The 22,103-nt window shown below is 42.7% G+C and overlaps 1 protein-coding gene across 1 annotated transcript in view; it reads left to right on the plus strand.

The window, feature by feature from the left end:
* Window positions 1-22,103, plus strand: part of RPRD2 (regulation of nuclear pre-mRNA domain containing 2) — a 60,426-nt gene that overhangs the window by 34,178 nt on the left and 4,145 nt on the right. The window contains 8 exon segments of the mRNA XM_037501058.2: window positions 6,458-6,558; window positions 7,907-7,984; window positions 9,177-9,229; window positions 9,610-9,736; window positions 11,558-11,733; window positions 15,697-15,979; window positions 17,182-17,448; window positions 19,283-19,483. Of these exon segments, the coding sequence (XP_037356955.1) occupies window positions 6,458-6,558; window positions 7,907-7,984; window positions 9,177-9,229; window positions 9,610-9,736; window positions 11,558-11,733; window positions 15,697-15,979; window positions 17,182-17,448; window positions 19,283-19,483 (1,286 nt within the window).

Consider the following 22,103-nt stretch of genomic DNA (forward strand, 5'->3'; position numbering starts at 1 on the left):
GGTGGGAGACAGAGGGTCAGGTGCCTGCGAGCCCCCGGTCATGACATTCTTCCACTGGTCAGTCTACAAACCTGTGCGTTTGTCTGTAAGGACATTTTATTTGACGTGTGCCATTACACTGTTGATTTATTGAAGTCATGGGTAATCCCTGAACAAAGTTCATCTAGTACATGTGTTTTCTCTGTAGGGCACATCAAGCCTTCTTGTGCTTAACAGCAGTACACAGAAGTTTAACACAATGTCTGGGGGTCATTTTAAACAGCAAAATCATCAACAGAGGGCCTCCCTGGTGGCACAGGCGGTTGAGTGCCACACTGTGAGGCTGTCCACAGCCTCTGCAGCACAGGTTGGATCCCGGCCGGTGGGTGAGAATCCCACATGGCGTGGCAGACCTCTCCTGACTCCTCTGCTGCTCCCCTCAGCAGTGTATTTTGTCAGTCAGCCTGTTCTGTTCCCCACTCTGTCTCTGGTGAATCCTCTCACCCTCCCATGCAGCTGGCCTGTACCCTGGTTCTTGTAAAAATAAATAAATCTTAAAAAAAAAAAATAATCAACACAAAAAACCAAAATGTGAAGAAATGAGGCACTAAATAAACTACAGGGAATATGCCTCATCTGAGACAGATGCAGGCCACCCGAGTTTCACCACTCTGCTGGTCGGGAATGACTGCAGGTACACAAGCATGGGCTTAAATTATGAAATGCTAAAAATCTCAACAAAAGATGTATAAGGCCTCTGTGGAGAAAATTATAAAACATAATTGAGAAACATTGTAGAAAATATAAGTAAATATTTGTGGCTAGGGGAGGCTCAATATTTGACAATGTCAGTTCATCCCAAATTGATTAATAAATCAAATGAAGTCTCATCTAAGATCTCATTTGGGTTTTTTCTTTTTACAAGTAGACTAAAATTTATACTGTTATTTAGAGAGTGTCCACCTTCCCTTCATCCCCCCCAAAAAAGAAAGCTTAGAAACTCTTGAAGAGTAACAAGGTGGGTGACTGGCTTTATCAGATTTCAAGACTTATAATAAAGCTATGATAAATAAAGCAGTATGGTATTGCCCCAGATATAGCCAAAGAAAACACGGTAGTAGCCACTTTCAGCAGCTACTATCTCATCACATCCTAGAGCTCTTTTATTCTTTCTAATTGCTACCTTTTACCTACTTAACAATTCCTTATATTAAATTTTCCTTGCTTAAATTACTGGGGTGTGGTTTCTCTCTTTAGTTGGAGTGCAGGTTTGTTCTTATAGCTAGAGAAGTAAATGGGCCTTCTTCCACTTCTCCACTCCCACATGAGATTCAGACCCAAAGAAAGAGTGGGTTCCTACAAGAACATACTACCTGCCACTCTGGCTGCCAAAAAAAATAGGCTGGGGAGCCATCATGGCTGAACTTCAAGACAAGCCTGCAATGTTCTAGAACCTCTGCCTGACACCTGCATGCTGGCCTGTTTGAGGCATCCTCACTACCTATTCCTGCCTCTCAGCCTCCCTCCAGGGCCCTCTGTTGACAGAGGCTAACACTGAACAGAGGGGAAATAAAGAGAGTTTGCTCTCCGGCTCTAGGATCACAAAAAGGCAGTAAGTGGCACACAGATCTACCAGACAGGGCATCAATTTTATTTTTTTTAAAGATTTATTTTATGTATTTATGCATACAAGAACTGGGGTATAGACCAGAGGTGCAGGGGATGAGAGAATTCACCAGAGACAGTGGGGAGCAGAGCAGGAGGATCTACTGAAACACTGCTGAGGGGAGCAGTGGGAAGACAGGAGAGGCCTGCTGCGCCGTTTGTGTCAGCTCCCTGGCGGGGGTTCGAACTCTTGCTGTAGTTGCTGCCAATAGCTTCATTGTGCTGAGACTTAACCCCTGCGCCACCAGGGAGATCCTTAATGTCTGCTAATAACAGCATTAGCAAGGTCTGGCCCAGTGGGAGTTCTCATGTACTTTTGGTTTGAGGTTTGACTGGCATGAAACAACCTTCTATTAAAAACAGTTTGTAACGTATCCCCAGTGACCCTGGGATTCCACCGAGGTTTTAGCCATGAGAAATTTTTGCATATGTGCAGCACGATCAGTGGAAGTTTTTTATAGCAGCTCGTCTTTGTTCATGGTAATAAAATTGTGAAGACAGCCTGGTCTCTTTTGCAGTAAAATGGGTGAATTGTGGTGTATTGAAATACAAAACAGCAAACAAAATAAATGAATTTCAGTTACACATAATATCACAGATAAATCTCACAAATATTGTTTTAAATACAAAGGAGTATTTATATGGTATGATTTCATTTATATAATGTTCAAATCTGACAAAGATAAACTATTGTGCGTGTATGCCTAGATGTTAAAACTAAGAGAAAAGCAAGGGGACGGTCCCCACAAAGTCCACCATCTCTGGGAGATGGGAGGGCTCTTGGTCTTCAGGGGCCCACTGCAGTCCTCCCGGGAGCTGGCAGTGCTTGATTTATTACCCTGGATTGTGATTATATGGACATTCACTTTTATTTTTTATTTTGTAAAGATTTATTTATTCATGCATACAAGAACCAGGGCACAGGCCAGATGTGCGGGAGGGTGAGAGGATTCACCAGAGGCAGAGTGGGGAACAGAACAGGCAGACGAACCGAAACACACTGCTGAGGGGAGCAGCGGGTGAGACAGGAGAGGTCTGCTGCACCATGTGGGTATCTCGCTGGCCAGCTGGGATGGAACCCATGCTGCAGAGGCTGCAGATAGCTTCACGGCACTGTACTCAACCGCCTGCACCACCAGGGGAGGCCCTGAACATTCACTTTTAAATTACTCTTGAATAATTATATATGTGTATATACTTCCATATGTTTTATGCAATTTTTGTCATGTTATGTCACAATTTTCAAAATGTTATTACTTAAAGAGATCAAACTAGAACACAAAAAGACTTACTAGGACTAAACATGATTTTCAAAAGTATAATATTGAATAAATGAAGAAGTTGGTTGCTTTTGAAAATTTAACAACCTGCAAGAAAAAACTGCATAATAGATACAGAGTCATATAGTATTCCCAGCTAGGTGATAAGCTCTCTAGGGTTTTACTCACGCAACCCTTCTACCTTCCTAAAAGAGCAGGCATCCTCAAGAAGCTGTCACTTCCTGACCTCTGCGCCCAGGGTTGTCTCTTCTGTTATAGCCCCTAAATCACTGCAGTGTGAGAATGAAACCTTCTGTAAGTAATTGTGGGACATAAGCTTCCCATGTGGAAAAAATAAACTTTAGTGTTAAGTGTTTGCCTACACAAAAGTGTTCCAAATAAATTACCTTGATATATAAAACAGAACTTTAAAATATTAAAAGAAAATACAAGTACTTACATGATTATAGGGAGGTTAAGAAGCTCTAAGACAAAGAACAGAGAATAAAAATATGAATTATATCAGGATTAAACTGTATTACAGAAGACACCATAAAATTAAAGACAAAGGGCCTCCCTGGTGGCGCAGGCGGTTGAGCGCAGTGCTGTGAAGCTGTCCGCAGCCTCTGCAGTGCCAGTTCTATCCCCGCCGGCCTCGGAGCAACCCACATGGCAAGCAGACCTCTTCTGCCTCGCCCGCTGCTCCCCCCCAGCAATGTATTTCAGTCAGCCTGCCTGTTCTGTTCCCCACTCTGTCTCTGGTGAATCTTCTCACCCTCCCGCGCATCTGGACTGTACCCCGGCTCTTGTACAAATTAAAAAAAAAAAATTTTTTTTAACCTAAAAAAAAAAAATAAATGAAGACAAAGGACACACCCAGGAAGGTATTTGTTATAAACAAATGAAAGAGTTCATTATATAAAAGGGAATTATTGTAGAAGATGCAGCGTCGCCAATGTTTAGCATCAGATAAAGTCTGTCTACCTATTTCAGAGCTCCAAAGTGTTTTGATTATCAGCTGCCTCCTTGAGTGGACCATCGTTTGTCTTCCATTCAGTGAGGTAGCAAACACTGAGCGCCTGCAAGATAAAGCATGTTGATCTGATCCCATTCCAGAATGAAGAAATTGATTTAAAAGAGACGCTGTCCTAAGTGAGGCACGCACAGGGTGATGGTTTTAGGTTTTTTTATTTTATTATTTTTTAAAAGATTTATTTGTTTATGCATGCAAGAACTTGGGGTGAGAGAGTTCACCAGGGACAGAGTGGGGAGCAGAACAGGTGGATCCACTGAAATCCACTGCTGAGGGGAGCAGCGGGCGAGACAGGAGTGGTCTGCTGTGCCCTGTGGGTAGCTCCCTGGCCAGGAATCGAGCTCCTGCTTCAGTGGCTGGCGACAGCTTGATAGCGCTATCTTTACCCCCTGCTCCACCAGGGAGGCCCCCTGGTCTTTTTATTTTGACTCATACCTGGACACTGTATTGTGCTTGTCGTCAACTTCCTGCTTTAATTAATTGCCTTACTCTCTCACTGTTTAGAGGTGAGGGTGGCGGGGCGGGCTGCTAGCAGAGGAAGCATTATTGAACACCCTAACAATTCTGCAAGGTGAGCCAATTTCTATGGTTACTTAAAAGTCAAACAAGAGAGTTGATAACTGTTTCTATTAACGTTAATTGTACATTTGTAGGAATTGAGGTTGTGGCAAGTAGCAGCTAAAACAGGGCTCTTAGGATACCAGAGTAAGACAGACTACTGTTCCAGATTTTGTTTTATGTGAGAGAATTCCTAAATATGAGAGGTGGTTGAACTGCAGAAGTCTGAGAACTCTGTAAATAAAGAATAGATATAGCTAAAAATTTTAGAGCTGGCAGAAAGTATGTAGTACCAATTATCTTATAAATGCGGAAACCTAGCCCCCAGAGGACTTCTTACTAAGGCGCGAACTAAAATCCCTAGTTTCCCTGCCGGCGGTGCCTTTTCCTGTGTCACATACGTTTCTTCTTCTTCCGGCTCATTTGCTTGAGGACATTGGTAAAGTAGCGGCTGGGATGTCATAATGGGTAGTTTAATTTGAAAATGACAAAGTCCAATTGTCATTCGTTGAGTTACTACTAAGTGGGTACCTTGTGGGTACTGAAGAAGCAGCAGTAAATAAATTATTACCTCTGCCTGGAAGACACTCTGTAGTTTAGTTGAAAAGCCATCATTTACAGATAATTGTGACTTGACTCCTCGCAAACTGACCAGCCATCTGCTCCAAGGGGGCCTTTTTTTTTTTTTTTTTAAATAAAACTACATTCTTAACAAAATATAAGATTATAACAGATTTTAAAATGCCATATATTTAACATTAACCTAGGGCCTCCCTGGTGGCATATGGGTTAAGACGCAACGTGTGAGGGCTGTCCGCAGCCACTGCAGCACAAGTTCCAGCCCCGGCCAGGGAGCTATCCACATGGAGCAGCAGACCTCTCCTGTCTCTCCCGCTGCTCCCCTCAGCAGTGTATTTCAATCAGTCTGCCTGTTCTGCTCCCCACTCTGTCTCTGGTGAATCCTCTCACCCTCCCGCACATCTGGCCTGTACCCCCGTTCTTGTATAAATAAATAAGTCTTAAAAAAAAAAGAATATCATTTATAAAACCTGTGGTAGGAAGACTTTCCACACTTAAAAAGTGGCAGAGAGTGCTTTTTACTTCAACACAGCCACATTTTGAAATTCCATTTCATAATGTAACTTAAAAATTAAAATGCATTATGGGGAAAGATATTTGTAATGTTGCCCGAAAATTGATAGATGACTGGTAATTATATTGGTTTTATTTATTTTAACAAAATATATTTTGTCTTGACAGATCAGTTACAAATGTTAGAATGTCTCCAGTGTTACAGACCTGTTAGAATGAAAATTCTTTCCCTGTAACTTCATACTTTGGTCACAGAACCAGTTTTATTCCTCTTCTTTATTACAGTTATCCTGCCCTGTATTGCTTTTTAGTTTTTTCAGTAGTTCAACCTAAGATATGATTTTAATCTGTGAAGCAAGCAGAATAAAGGGCTGCGCCTCACCTCCCTCCTCCTGGAGATACATTTCAGCATTAGACTGTCACATTTTGGAAAATGTGTGGCAGTTATGTGATTAATTCATGATTGTTTTCAACAAAACCCTTAAAATAAAAAACAAGCCTTGCATCATTGCAAGCCCTGTTTTCTCACTCTGCACTAGTGCAGTTCCTTTTTGAACAGGTTCTTATTAGGTCTCCCCTCACCAGAGCTGGGCATCCTCTGGGGTGCCAGCTGTGTCCTCAAGCACCCCAGAGGATGCCCTCGTCACATCCATCAGGAAGTCCGCTGTGTGTCGTCACAGCATGGCCAGGACCTCATAGAAAGTGTTGAGTAAGAGTAAGATTTTAGTCCTAGACACTGTAGGAATTTTTTTTAATGAACACCAGAATACCAGAAGGCATTTGGAAAATAATTTTCCTGATGACTTTATTATCAGATTTCTAGTTTGAGATGTGTTGACATTGATAAGCCTCACTTTTTCTTTTGTTTTAGGGATCCATCTGTCTCTAAGTCTATAGAGCGAATCTTTAAAATCTGGGAAGATAGAAATGTATATCCAGAAGAAATGATTATGGCACTAAGAGAAGCATTGAGTAAGTATCTGTACACTCCTAAAAGCAAAATCGGCATCATTTTTCAGTCTTTTATGTGTGTGTATATATATATGGTTGATAAATCTTGTTCTGTTACTTAATAATGAAAAAAGTTTGGGATCTGGCTCTGTTTGTTTAAAATTGAATACTTAATGAAATATGTTTGAATTAAATTTTAAGATAGAGATGATTTGGGAGGGTTGGATGTTGTTTTTATTGACTAAAGAAAGTCACACACATTAGTGATAAAAGCCGCCAGATCGTGTCCCATGTTCCATTTGAGTGTTGTCTTTTTTTTTTTTTGGCCCTAAAATAGTTTAGTGAATCCTTTAAATACAACGAAGCACTTAAGGCAAGTGAGACTATCTGACTGGCACTCACGTGCCCCAGAATTGACAGTGCAGGGAAGATGCAGGTGCCCCCTGCCAACCACCACCAATCGGAGGATGCACTGTGTCAGCAAACCCAAGTCATCAGGGCGAGGCCAGGCTCTTCACCCCGGCAGAGTCTGTAGACGGGGACCTTAGGCACCCCATCATCTCACAGCGCTGCTCCAAAGTGGCAGGCGCCCAACCGCAGGTCTTGGGTAGTCCGCTTGGTGCCCAATCACTGCAGGGACTCTGCCCCTCTGTCATGCTTTATTCAGGTGCAACACCCTGGGTGGGGGTGGGGGGGTGGGTGTTGACATAGGGGTGGGGTGTGATGTAGGTATTGGTGATTAATAAGGGCCCTGGCCACCAGCTCCTCCCCCTCCCAGGTAGGAGGCATCCCAGCCCAGGGAGGGAGAGGGTCAGCGCCCTGTGGTGGTTTAACTTGTTTATTGCTTGTGATGAATATTTAATGCCCTGTCTGCTTGCTGTTGGAGACTTTTGGACTGGTGTCAGTACTAAGCTATTTGGGATTAAGTGTATATTGTCATTCTTCAGACTCTCCCTTGATTTAGATGTTTAGTAAGTTGCCTATCTTTCAAAAAGTTATTTAGTTCCTAAGTACTAGATGCATGTAATTAAGTCATTGAATAGAAGCTGTTGATGTCTGATACCACTGCCATCGTTTGCCTAGAAATTTGCTTTAGAGAGAGCTGCTTCCAACAAGCTGTTAAATTCATCATTTGAATTTCTAACAAGTACTGGTAAGCCTCCTCCTCAGAATCAGTGCTTTCTTATAGAAGTGTTTATTTGACAGCTTGTTAGATCTGGTAGCTGTTCTTATTTTTTGATAAAATGAAGGAAAAGAAACAAGCACACAGTCTGGGGCTGCCTTTGTTGATGCCACAACTTTGACTCTGAAGTGGACAGATGGGGCAGCTTCCCATGATGCCAGACATCAAAACTGAAATGTTTTCCAGGTACCACTTTCAAAACTCAGAAGCAGCTGAAAGAAAATCTGAACAAACAACCGAATAAGCAGTGGAAGAAATCACAAAGTAAGGAACAAAATCTCAACTAATATAAAATTACCTCCTCTTTTTGGAGCAGGAGAAAAATGTGGACTGTTTGACATCATACCTGGCATAAACCGCGGTGAGCCTGAGTTTGCCAGGCTGGTCGGCGCCTCGTGACTTAACATTAAACAAGCCATCATGGAGTTAACTTCTAAAAAAGCAATGGCATAAAAACCTGCCTTAAACAAAGGAAGTGCAGAAAAAGGGTTGAATGAGTCAAGATTCAAGAGCAGTTGGGGGATTAAAGAAGCAAAAATACTTGACAGTGTCCAGGCTAACTCTCAGGTTCAAAGATACGTGAAGTTAGAGGCAGCTGACATGAAACAGCAGAGCTAATGAGGAGCAGAGACCAGGCGTCAAGAAGCATTTCTGTGGGAGTTGGGAAATCCTTAGGTTTGGGGTACACTCTCCCGATTTAGACATGGGCCTCATGTCCTGGCCAGAAGCTCATGCCTTCACGAGCTCCTGTTACTCATGTCCTCCTGTCAGCAGGAGGTGGGGTGCAGCGCTGCAGGGGCAGGCCCTGTGGCCAGGTGTGTGGGGCGCAAGGTAAAGACCCTTGGAACTGCGACACTGGGGTGGTTTTGCTCCAAGAGTGTATGCTGCTCGGGCTGACCAGGGGCGCCTCTCACATCCTTTGGTCCCAAGGCGCGAGCTCGGGACAGCAGGAGTCACCTTCTCGGCCACAAATCAGCTACCTTGGTGATATACTAGAATTTTCCATTTCTGCTGTGAATTGAGTCAGCAGAAAATGAAATCCAAAGCTAAGTACATCGGAATAGAGTTGCTATTTCTAAGTAATTTTCTTCAGCCAGTGCTCAGGATTAATTGCATGTCCTGAGCCTAAATACCCTTAATTTGAGGTGCTGAGATCCTCTTACTCGCCGTCAGACTGTTGCATGCATCTTACTGTCTCCAAATCCATAATTCTTGAACTTTATGACTTGAAAGGGTCTGTTGGAGGTAAGTAGGTTAGCTCTATCTAAATGGTATACTTTTATACTGATCATACTTGAGAGTGTTTAAATGTCATGTTATTCTAGGAATTAGCATTTAAGTGCATGTTTGGCGTATGTTCAGAGAGTATACCCTGAACTGTAGAACCGAAATTTTACCTGATTATTAATCAACTCTGTTTCTGTATGTTTAATAACCTTTTGTTTAATTCCAACAGCATCCACGAATCCAAAAGCTGCTCTCAAGTCTAAGATAGTGGCTGAATTTCGTGTAAGTTACAGTATATGTTTAATTACAAGCAGAGTCAATTTTGAACCCCAGTAAAGCTCTACTAAACTAAAATTTTCTTAGAGTTAACATAGTAAGACTGTTTAAATTTTATTTGAAGAAACTATAAGTGGACCTTTGTATCAGTCTTTACTCTGTATCATAAATTACTGGGACTGACTAAGGAAAAGGATCTTTTAAAGCATTAACTAAACATATGGTTTCAACATGGGAACAGATGTCAGTATCACTGATTGTGTAGAAATATGAAGGGTTTTGTTCCTCTTGGCATTGGTTAGGTATCAGCATGTTTTATTTTACTGGGGAGAAATAGAATAAGCGAACCATCTTTCAAGTGAAATAAGGCTGTGGTCTGTGTTCAGTCTCAGGCCCTCATTGAGGAGCTGTTGCTGTACAAACGCTCAGAAGATCAGATAGAATTGAAGGAAAAACAGCTGTCAACGATGAGGGTGGACGTGTGCAGCACAGAGACACTCAAATGCTTAAAAGGTAACACACCCTCGTAAATGGAGTGACTCCGGCTTGCTTTCTGGATCTGTCATTTTCCTCCATAAAGATGACCCTTGCCTCTAGAAAGCAGTTGTGGAGACCTGTGGTTTCCCAGGAAGTGATTGCACGCACACAGGCTTGATATGTAAATCCCTGTCCTCCGCCTTGTACGCCTTGAGCTCATGCAATGCCAGATGTTGAGTGTAGCTCAATGTCGAGTGTAGCTCAGTAAGCCGAAGAACAAATTAAGAATAGCAATAGTAAAAACAGACTCCGTCCTCCCTACTCTGAGTGCGTCTGTGATGTATTAGTTGATAGATGTGGATGTGTAGACTGGTGTACTGCACGTGTGTGGTTAACTGGATTGGGCATGTTCTTTAATAAGGTCACACCGTGTTGTGTAATTTATCAGAATATAAATCTCTTAAAGGTACAGATTACCCTCATTTGTTCATTGCTATATGCTGACACCCAGAGTGATACCTGGTCTGTAATAGGCATTTGATGTTTTAGAAATAATGAATAAATGACTATTAATTGTTCGTTTTGACACCATTTTGTTCTTGCACCATGCTTTAAATTTAGCATGTTATCTAATTTTTTTTTAATAGAGGCATTTTTTATTTATTTATTTGTTTGTTTGTTTGCTTGTTTGTTTATACATGCACTGGGTACAGTCAGAAGCGCGGGAGGGTGAGAGAATTCACCAGAGCCAGAGCGGGGAGCAGAGCAGGCAGAAGGACCGAAGTACACTGCTGAGGGGAGCAGCGGGCGGCAGGAGAGGTCTGCGCGCCATGTGGGACCCTCCTCCGGTGACCGGGGAGCAGCCGGGGATCGAACCGGCGCCGCACAGGCTGCGGGCAGCTTCGCAACCCAGCGCTCAACCGCTGCGCCACTGGGGAGGCCCATGTTATCTAATTTAATCCTCACAATAATTCAGAAGCATATCAAAAGCACAGCTGACTAGAGGCAGAGACATCACTTGTACCCATATCTAATGCCACATCACAGTAGACGCGGGGAAAGAAGTACACTTAGGAGAAGTAATACCATTGTTTAAAAATCATGGCTTATCAGAAAAAAAAAAAAAAAAAAATACCGGATGGTCTCACTCATAGCAGGAATCTAGAAAACTTAAATAAGGGACCAGGAAAATGAATAACTATAAGAAAAGGAAAATCAAAATCAACAAAAAACTATGAACCAGAGACACTCTATGGGGGGTGGGGAGGGGAGATTGGGGTCAAAATAAGGGGGTTGCAATTGTATGGGGAATATAAAAATAATATTTATTTTACAAAATAAAAAATAAAATAAAAATCATGGCTTATATTTTTCTGATACCAAATCACCAGGTATCTTCTGCAAATAAGAAAGAAGGATTTTTAATGCCATACACACAGAGGTGACTTTACTTTTCTGAATTTTAGTTTTCTCATCTTAAGAGAGTGGTCTTAACTGCATTCTGTAGTGTAAAAGTTGGTGGCATAAGCAAGTAGAGTTAACCTTCATGGCGTTGCTCCTTAGTACCGGTGTGACATCTGCTCACAAAGAAAGGCAACCTGTCAGCCTCCTTCCAGCTGCACGCGCCTTTCGCCCTCAGCGCAGGCCTCTGGGGCTCTCCTACTCTGCTCACGAGGCTTCACATGAGGCATTTATACCTGTTTTGCGATCTGGAGACACTTCTTTAAGATGAAGTTAAGAATCTTACACTCTGCTAAAGCAGCAAGAATAGGTTCACAGATCATCCTGAGCCATTTCTTCAAAAGATTAAATTTTTTTACCTTTTTATCTTGAACTCATATTTCTCTGTTGTTTTAGATAAGACAGGTGGGAAGAAGTTCTCCAAAGAATTTGAAGAGGCAAGCTCCAAGCTGGAGGAGTTTGTGAATGGATTAGATAAACAGGTGAAAAATGGGCCCTCACTGACAGAAGCACTAGAAAATGCTGGAATTTTCTATGAAGCACAGTACAAAGAAGTAAAAGTGGTGGCTAATGTAAGTAATAATTAAAGCTCTTCAGTGGACTCTTTATATGTGTTGCTTAACTCTGTGCGGACAAGCATTATTATCTGCAGTTCCCACATAAAGTTGCCTTTGAAGAGAGTTGGTAACCTGGTACCAACTAACTATAAGCCTGTAAGTAGTGGGGTTTAACTCAAGACCTGGGTCTTCCTAATGGTAACGCTCATGCAGACCTGATGGTCTCACTTCTCTAAAGCCTGTGTCTTGGCATTTTGGAGACAGGGTGCTGAGCTACTGTGACCGGACATAAAAATGGGGCAGAATATACATATATGTGTATACACACACACATTTTTTTAACCAAAAGATTGGATGTAAACATTCTCTTAACTAAATTTTGTATAGAAGCCCTGAATTGGGCTTCCCGCTGCAGGCTATTTCCTTTAAAGCACCTTCACCAGTTGTGTTTCATCACGGTCAGCAACAACTCCAGAGTCTTCCTGCGCGCTCTGTGGAATTCTTAACACGAGAGTATGCGTCTGTAGTCGCTCGATGTTTTCTCTTTGTCCAGAGAAGGTTCACTTTTCCCTTTACTAGGAAAATACGGTGGCCCCCTTATCCAAGGGGTAGATGTCACAACACCCCCAGTGGATGCCTGAAGCTGGAGTATCGTGCTCCGTGCAGTGTTCTCCTGTCTGTGCATATCTAGTGCGGCTTAAAGAGCCGTGCAGTAGGAAGTTAACAATAGTAACTAGTAAGCTAAACAGTTGTAATAATATACTGTGATAAAAGTTATGTGAGTCTCTCTCAAAATAGCTTACTGCTCATAAATACAGTCTGCAGTTGACCGTGGATAACACTAGAAAGTGAAACTGCAGATAATGGGGGTGGGGGGTGCTCTGTCACGCGAGACACTGTCCTCTTTTTTTTTTTTTTTTTTTTTTTTTGGTACTTTTTTTTAATTATTATTTTTTGTTTTTTTACATCATTGTTCATTTTTAAACAATATCTGCTGCTTCCCACACCCTCAGGTGTAGTCCCCATAGAGTTTCCTTCACCAATGCACCCGTGCACCATCACCTCAGTCCCCTGTGCTCCTCCCTCCCTCTGATCCCTCTCCTGCCTCCTCCCCTGCAGTGTGTCTCTGGTTTATAATTGTTTGTTTTTGCTTCATTGTATTTTGTACTGTTATTATTTTTTCCCCGATGTCTTATTTGGGTCCCCTATGTTCCTGCTATAAGTGAAACCATCCGATTTTTTTATTTTTCCTTCTGGCTTATTTCACTGAGCATCATTCCTTCTAGCTCTATCCACATTGCTGCAAATAGCATGAGTTTATCTTTTTTTGATTGCTGAGTAATATTCCATTGTGTATATGTACCACATCTTCTTGATCCAGTCATCTATTTTGGGGCATTTAGGTTGTTTCCAGGTTTTACCTATTGTAAATAGTGCTGCAATAAACATAGGGGTACAAGTGGTCTTTTGAATCAGTGCTCTTGTGTCCTTTAGGTAGATCCTTAGGAGTGGAATTACGGGGTCATATGGTAGCTCCATTTTTAGTAGACTGAGGAACCTCCACACAGCTCTCCGTAGTGGTTGGACCAGTTTGCACTCCCACCAGCAATGTAGGAGAGTGCCTTTTTCACCACATCCTTGCTTGTTTTTTTGATGTGTGCCATTCTTACTGGTGTAAGGTCATATCTCCATGTGGTTTTGATTTGCATTTCCCTGATTATAGGGATGTTGAACATTTTTTCATATGCCTGTTGGCCATTTGTATTTCCTCTTTGGAGAAATGTCTTTTAAGTTCTTCTGCCCATTTCTTGACTGGATTGTTTATTTTGTTTTTGTTGAGTCTTGTGAGTTCTTTGTATGTCTTTGAGATCAGTCCCTTATCAGTTGAATGGAGTACAAAGATTTTTTTTTTCCTAATCAGTGGGGTAGCTCTGTTTTGGTTAATGTCTCTTGCTGTACAGAAGCTTTTCAGTTTGATGTAATCCCAGTTGTTTATCTTTTCCTTTACTATCTTTACTTTGGGTGATGAGTCTTTTTTTTTTTTAAAGATTGATTTATTTGTTTATCCAAGCACTGGGTACAGTCAGAAGCAGGGGAGGGGGAGAGAATTCACCAGAGCCAGAGCGGAGAGTAGAATAGGCAGACTGACGAAATTTACTGCCGAGGGGTGCAGCGGGCAGCAGGAGAGGTCTGCGCGCCAGGTGGGACCTGGGGGTCAAACCGATGCTGCAGAGGCTGTGAGCAGCTTTGCAACCCAGCGCTCCACCGCTGCACCACCAGGGAGGCCCTGGGTGATGCGTCTTTTAAGATGTTATTGCGATGTATGTCATGTAGTGTTTTACCTGTGTGTTCTTTTATTTTATGTTTTCAGGTCTCATGTCCAGTTCTCTTATCCATTTTGAGTTGATTTTTGTGCATGGTGAAAGGTAGTGGTCTAGTTTCATTTTTTTGCATGTGGTGGTCCAGTTTTCCCAGCACCATTTATTTCCGTGTTCCATTGCATGTTCTTTACTCCTTTGTCAAAGATCAGTTGTCCATATAAATATGGTTTTATTTCTGGGCTCTCTATTCGGTTCCATTGGTTTGTGTGTCTGTTTTTGTTCCAGTACCAAACTGTTTTAATTAATATGGCTTTGTAGTATAGCTTGAAGTTTGGAAGTGTGATACCTCCTTTCTCCTTTGTTTTCATCAGTAGGGCTTTGGCTATTTGTGTTTTTTTGTTGTTCCATATGAATTTCATCAGTATTTGTTCTTCAGTATTTGTTCTATTTCTTTGAAGAATGTCATTGAGATTTTTATTGGAATAGCGTTGAATCTGTATATTGCTTTTGGTAGGATGGACATTTTAATAATATTAATTCTTCCAATCCATGAGCAGGGGATGTCTTTCCATTTCTTTGGAGACACTGTCCTTAATCAAGCCTGAAACTAAGCTGACTGAGGTTGAATTGCTGCCTGGCTGAGCCTTGCTTTCCTCTGGTTCATCTCAGCTTCTCGGAAGTAGATTTTTAATCTCAGACTGTCTGGGTTCCTGCTCCATGGCGTGACTTGAGCTCTAACCCTTGTCTCCTCAGCACCACGAGACTGCTAAGTTCCGCTGTGCTCTTCAGAGGTTTTTGCTTGGCTGAATTCCCCTTTAAGCAATTTCAGAATTCGGCAGACCTCTTGAAGGAAAAATGATAACATATTGTTGTACGAGTTCTGTTCTTCCTCTTTCATCAGAATCTTGGTTTTTCAAATCTCAAATCTATACAGACCAGCAGGACTGTTAAAAGTTCTGCTTTCCAGGCCTCCCTTAGTGGCACAGCAGTTGAGTGCTTGGCTGTGAATCTGCCCTCAGCCTCTGCAGCGCCGGTTCGATCCCCGGCCACTGGCAAGGGTCCCACATGGCGCGCAGACCTCTCCTGCTGCGCCCGCTGCTCCCCTCAGCAGTGTCCTCCGTCTGTCTGCCTGCTCTGCTCCCCACTCCGACTCTGGTGAATTCTCTCACCCTCCCGTGCTTCTTGTATGTATGTATGTATGTATGTATGTATGTATGTATGTATAAATAAATAAATAAATCTTGTATAAATAAGTAAATCTTTAAAAAAAAAAAAAAGTCAGTATTTGACCTTGTAGGCTGCGCTTTATTTATGGATTTGATTTTTTTTTTTCTGGCTTCTTTGTCACTGCTGTTATCTTTAATACCTGGGAGAGTGGCCAGTCTGTTTATGCCATCGGTAAACACTGGTTAGTCAGATGGAGAGAAGGGAGCGGAGGGGGATGAGTTGTAGGTGACCTGTAGCTGTCCAGCGCAGGCAGCTCCATGGATGGTGAATACCAAAAAATAGAGGTTGGAAATTACTCCAAACCTGACAAACCATCCTGGTTTCCTGTTTTCTGCCTGTGATGTGGTTAATAATGAGGAAATTGCATCAGAGTCAAAATGGTAGCTATTTGGTGCTTTTCTCAAAGGGATAAAATCTTTTTCTCTTCTAGGCTTACAAAACCTTTGCTAATCGCGTGAACAATTTAAAGAAAAAGCTGGATCAGCTAAAGGCAACCCTTCCTGATCCTGAGGAATCACCAGTCCCCTCCCCAAGCATGGATGCTCCCTCCCCAACTGGCTCCGAGTCTCCTTTTCAGGGGATGGGAGGTGAGGAGTCCCAGTCCCCAGCCATGGAGAGTGAGAAATCTGCCACGCCCGAGCCTGCCACAGATAACCGTGATGTGGAAGACATGGAGCTTTCCGACGTGGAGGATGACGGGGCCAAGATCATCGGTATGTCCTGCGCAGTCCCTGGGCCACCTGTTTTCTTAAGAGTCTTGCTTTCCCACCATCGAGTCCATCACACACAGTTACTCACGGTAGTTCGGGATTTGTGCAGCAGGGACTGGGAGCTGAGGCCGCGCGGGTATGGCTCAGCACCTGTGCTGCCCACTGTGGTGACCAGTAACCCCTTGTGGCTGTCGGGCGTGAAATGTGCACCCTAGACAGGTGCACTCCTGCAGTTCCAGGGCTCTAGAAATCTGGTACCATTGAGAAGAGTGAAAATGGCTGTTTTCATGTTATAACTCATTGAAATGAGGATGTTGCAATATATTGAGATTAGTAAAATATATTATTAAAATTAACTCACTTGTTTCTTTCTGTGTGTGTGACTACCAAACAATCAATGTCAGCTCACATGCGTGGCTTGAACTACTTTTCTCTGAACAGCACGGCTCTAGAGGGAGGGGCGCCCAGTTGGAATTCCCTGTTCTCCGTCACTCTTGATCTTCAAGAGTCCAAACCCATGGTTTTGTTAGGCTCACTTTCAACGTTTTCCTGGTTTGGCAAATTATTTCTCTGGCATCCAGCTTTTTGTAGTTATTCTTACTAGGCAGTTCTGGCGAATGTAGTGCACTGTATAGCCTTTAAAGTACCCAAAGGAGCATATCACGGCGCATCAAGAGTTCCAACAGTGCAGTTCAAAGTCATGCCGATCGCACCCTCCCCACCCCCACCCTGTAGGCCAGTTTCAGGAAGACAAAGGAAAGTACACTAAAATGTGCACCAAGTTTCTGTCTCTTAGAAAGCTCTGGGTTAAGGGCAAAGAAGGTAAAAAACATTAAGTTTTAAAGAAAAGCAGTCACACTTCATATTTATAATTTATGACATAAATATCATCACTGAGAGAATACTAGCATATTCCAAATAATAACATGGCTCTAGAAATGTACAAATTTCATGCATATATACTAAGATATAAGGAAAATAATTAAAAACTAAGATGAAAGATTAATATGGAAAATTCATTTTAAACAGGTTTTGAAGGCAGGACGGATCATAAAGTATAAAGAGCATGACGTGTGGTTGCTTTTCTTTAAAGTGTCGTGCTTTTTACCTTCTGTCAAGGGACGTGAGGACATGCTGTTTCATACTAGAAGCCGTCTGGAAAGTAGAATAGTAGGCTGCAGTGTCGTCTCTTTCTGTTTCCACAGTGGAGGACAGGAAGGAGAAACCTGTGGAGAAGTCAGCTGTATCCACGTCTGCACCCACAAAGCCAACAGAAAGTGTCCCAAAGGCCTCCCCCTGCGCCCCGGCCCCGGTGCCCGTGACCATGACGGCAACCCCACCCCTTCCAAAGCCTGCGACCCCTTCCCTTCTGACCCCCTCTCCGGCCCTGGCGCTGCCAAACCTGGCAAATGTGGATCTGGCGAAGATCAGCTCCATCCTCAGCAGCCTAACATCAGTCATGAAAAATACTGGTAAGTAAACCCAATGAGAGCATTAAAAAAGGTGATTTCCATTTTCCTAATTGAACAGTCAGTCCAGGTTTTTGTTGATTTTCTAAAAATAAGAGTAATTTTTAACTTTTTTTTTTTTTTTTAAGATTTTTTTTTTAAGATTTTTTTTTTTTTGGTGGGACCCTCGCCAGTGGCCAGGGATTGAACTAGTGCTGCGGAGGCTGCGGGCAACCTTGCAGCCCAGCGCTCAACCACTGCGCCACCAGGGGAGGCCCAAGATTGATTTATTTTTATGCATACAAGAGCATAAAAAGAGATGTGGGAGGTGTGAGAGGATCTATCAGAGACAGAGCGGGGAATAGAACAGGCAGATTGACTAACATACACTGCTGAGGGGAGCAGCAGGGGAGACAGGAGAGGTCTGCCTCGCCATGTGGGTTTTTCCCTGCCCTGCCGGGGATCGAACTTGTGCTGCGGATTGCTTCATAGTGCAGTGCTTAATCCCCTGCGCCATCAGGGGGGCCCAAGAGTAATTTTTTTTAACTTAAAATAAAACTGTGAACGGGGGTGGAATTCGGAGGAAAGAGCACAAGGGCAGTGGCAATGGTCAGGGGCCAAGGCGGTGGCAGAGTTGCGGGGACAACACCTGGGGTGGGGGCAGCGAGTACTGTCTAGAAATTAATGTGAAGGGGGACAAAAAGCACTTCATCTGAAAATGAACTTAAAAAATGAAATGCAGGGCCTTCCTGCTGGCTCAGGGGTTAAGAAGCAACTTATGAAGCAAGCTCCAACCACCGCAGCATGAGTTCAATTCCCAGCCAGCCAGGGAGCAACCCACATGGCGCAGCAGACCTCTCCTGTCTTGCCCACTGCTCCCCTCAGCAGTGTGTTTCAATGGATCCGCCTGTTCTGCTCTCCAGTCTGTGGTGAATCCTCTCACCCCCCACACCCCTGGTCTTTACCCCAGCTGTATGCATAAATAAATAAAGCTTTTTGAAAAAATAAACAAATATTCTAATGACAGTACACAGATGTGCAGCCCCCACATGAACCCCTTGTCTTCAAACACGTGGCCAGTGGTGTTTGTGCCCAAACCAATCCTGAATATTCTGAAGAAAATCCCAGTTACTTCATTTCTCCATAAATGCCTAAATATGTATTTCTCAAAGATAAAGACTCTCCAAAAAATCAGCATATTGCTTAAGTCTTTTCATGTTATAACTAAAATGATCCAAACATGTAATGTTTTATGTGCCAAGTGTATGCAAGTCCCTGTGGCTCCCCAGCCTCGCAACACTTCCTGTGCTGGTTTAACCTTTGTCAGATCCAATCTTTAAAAGTTATTTTAACCTGCTTTGCTTATTCATTTTCTTTTGTTCCTGTTTTTTAAAAAATTATTTTATCTTCAATACTTTTTTCCCTATGTTAAAATTCAACCTAGTGTTGTAAAATGTAAAAATATAAAGGAAGTTGTATTTAAAGGTTTTTTCAAAAACATCTTTCTTACTTAATCACAGACTTAGTGACGTGGTAGCCAAGTCATGTGTCTGCACAGCTCCATCACAGCCACCTGTGATCATGAGCCCTCGGGGGCTGGGGTGCAGTGCCCCTTGGAGCGGGTGGAGAGAGGTCCCTGGGCTGTTCCCCTTGGCTCTCAAAATTAATGAATACTTAGCAAAAAAAACCCTTAATACTTGTTTATTTTGGGGATATCCAAAATAGACAAGAACAAATCTTCACCCAATACTAAGTTTTTTTTTTTTTTTTTTGCACAAGCCTTTTTTTTTTTTTTTGCACTGAGGGAGCGTGAGTGTGGGGGACATGCGTTTTCTTGAGTTAATCTTTCTGCCACCAGGGGTCAGTCCTGCATCGAGACCGTCTCCGGGAACGCCCACCAGTCCCAGCAACCTCACCACCGGCCTAAAAACACCGGCACCTTCTGCGACCACGTCCCACAATCCTCTGGCAAACATCCTCTCGAAAGTGGAGATCACCCCAGAGAGCATCCTGTCTGCCCTCTCCAAGACCCAGACGCAGTCGGCCCCCGCGCTACAAGGTAAACCGCAGGCGCCCAAGGGCACTGAGTTGAGAGTGTGTCTCTGAGGGCTCGGTCTGGGAACAGGCTGAGGACTCCAAAGCTGTGAAGTATGAGATACAGTAAATCTCTTAGTCTCTATCATCTGCAAGCTGGCGTTTGTGGAATTATAAGATGTCAAAGCTGAACGAAAACTTTAAATAACATCTAGTCTAATCCCCTCCTTTTCAGGTGAGAAAATTAAGGGCCAGTGAGATGATGTGACCGACTTCAGGTCACACATCTGTATTCCGTGATGAGCTGGGCCTCAGCCAGATTTCCTGACTGGAGCCCAGAGTTCTCTCACTTACACCATGACATCCAGGGTTGTGGTGCCCGCTCTTAGTACAGGTCAGTATGTGTCGAGGTTCATCTGTTTTACTGTGAACCAAAGCGAAAGACAGTAAGAAAGGCCAGTTTTACTCTTGAAAGTCTAATGAGACATGATTATTATTTTTGTCCTGGTATTTTCTAGATGCTACTATTTATAGGTATATGTATATAATACATTATCTAGTACACTTTCTTTGTTTTCACTCTCTGTAATCTCTGTTTTCAGCTCTGCTAATTACCTGTTTTGCCAGCTCTGTCTGCTTCTAACATTTTTTTCCATAAGGCTCACCTGCTGTGTGTTGTCAGGCCCCCAGACACAAACCCAGCTCCTCTCAAGCACCCTCAATGTAATCATGAAGTGAATTACAGAACAGTTTCTCCAACACAGTGAGTCTCAACCAGGACCCTCCAGGGGCCATTTGGCAATGTCTGGACATGTTTGTATCCACAAGAAGTAATTATCCAGCCCAGAATGCCAGTAGTGCCAAGGCTGAAAAACCCTCCGTTCTGTGACTAGAGAACAGTTCACAGCATTAACCTTACTGTTTCCTGAGCTGTCCTCTGAGCCGTCAAGTCAGGCGCTGTTACAGGGAGCTTTGTGCTAAGATTGGAGGATTTCATTACTATTAAATAGTAACCCACAGCCCTGTCCATTAGCACTAACAGTAAAAAATTAATAATAATAATAATACTACAGCACAACTTATGCTGCTGATTTCAGTGACGGTGAGTTTGAGATCAGCATGGTCCCTTTTCTCTCACTAGAGAAAGTATAGTAAAAATCTTTTTTTAAAGATTCATTTTATTTATTTATGCATACAAGAGCTGGGGTGTAGGTCAGAGGTGCAGGGGGTGAGTGGATTCACCAGAGACAGAGTGGGGAGCAGAACAGGCGGGTTGACTGAAATAAGCTGCTGAGGGGAGCAGCCGGGAGACAGGAGAGGTCTGCCACTCCATGTGGCTCAGCTCCCTGGCCAGGGATTGAATTTGTGCTGCAGTGGCTGGTGTTAGCTTGATAGTGCTGAGACTTAATCCCTTGCACCACCAGGAAGGCCAGGTATAGTAAAAATCTTGAACTCACTTGTATTTTACTTTCTTATGTATATATAATACCTAACCCTTAAAGAAGTTTTTCATTTCAGCAAATTGTTGGCAACAGTATCACAAAAACTTACTCATCAGGGAGAATTTGAACAGAACTAGGTATGTTCTGACAATGAGGAATGAAAACTCCGGAAAACAACCTTCGTGAAATAGCAGAGTAGTTTTTCACCATTCATTTCCTTATAGACACTTCTCTTTTGAAGTCTTCTTGACTTTTAAAAGAACTATGTCTAGCACCTTAAATAGATGTGTTTCCTCAAAGATTAAAGAGAATGTAGTAGACCTTTGCTCTGATTATGTCACCCACATCCCTTATTGATGGATTGTCAGCACAAAAGAACCAACTCAGTGGGCAAAAAGATCACAGATTATGGCTTATTAAGATTAAGAAAAGCGGGCCTCCCTGGTGGCATAAGGGGTTAAGCCCGCACTATGAAGCAATCCACAGCCTCTGCAGCATGAGTTCGATCCCCAGCCAGCCAGGGAGCAACCCACATGGCAAGGCAGACCTCTCCTGTCTTGCCTGCTGCTCCCCTTTGCAGTGTATCTGAGTCAGTCTGCCTGTTCTGCTCCCCACTCTGTCTCTGATGGATCCTCTCACCCCCACATCTCTGGCCTGTACCCCAGCTCTTGTATGCATAAATAAATAAATCTTAAAAAAAAAAAAAAGATTAAGAAAAGTAATGTTTACCGGTGAAAGACTACACCAGAAATCTGGATTGCATCTTTCTTGACAAAGTGGTCTTTGAATAATTTCTGCCACAATATATCTGGGAGATATGCTGAAATATCTTTTTAAAATCAGGTGATATTATTATACATCACATTTTAGTGCTTGAGAACTTCTGGTTTTGGTAGGAACAGTGACTTCTAAGAATTAATCCAGACTATTAGGAGGATCAGTGTACAGCCAGGGCGCTTCTTTAGACATAAGACATGTTCATTTATGGGAGAATAATAACTGGAATAAATACCATATCAATTACTTGGATGTCATTGAATTGTCAACAGTAAAACCACACACCATTATTTAGAAGTAGATGGTGTTAAAAATATTGTAAGAATGGAAGGGCCTTGAAATTCTTTATACCTTAAACCTCTTAGCAATTCTAGATTAAAATTGAGATTTTGAAGAAACATTAATGAAGTATCATGAATTCCTTGC

This window comes from Talpa occidentalis, unplaced genomic scaffold, assembly GCF_014898055.3.
Source record: "Talpa occidentalis isolate TD23 unplaced genomic scaffold, MPIMG_talOcc4v2.1 talOcc4.9, whole genome shotgun sequence".
Taxonomy (NCBI): domain Eukaryota; kingdom Metazoa; phylum Chordata; class Mammalia; order Eulipotyphla; family Talpidae; genus Talpa; species Talpa occidentalis.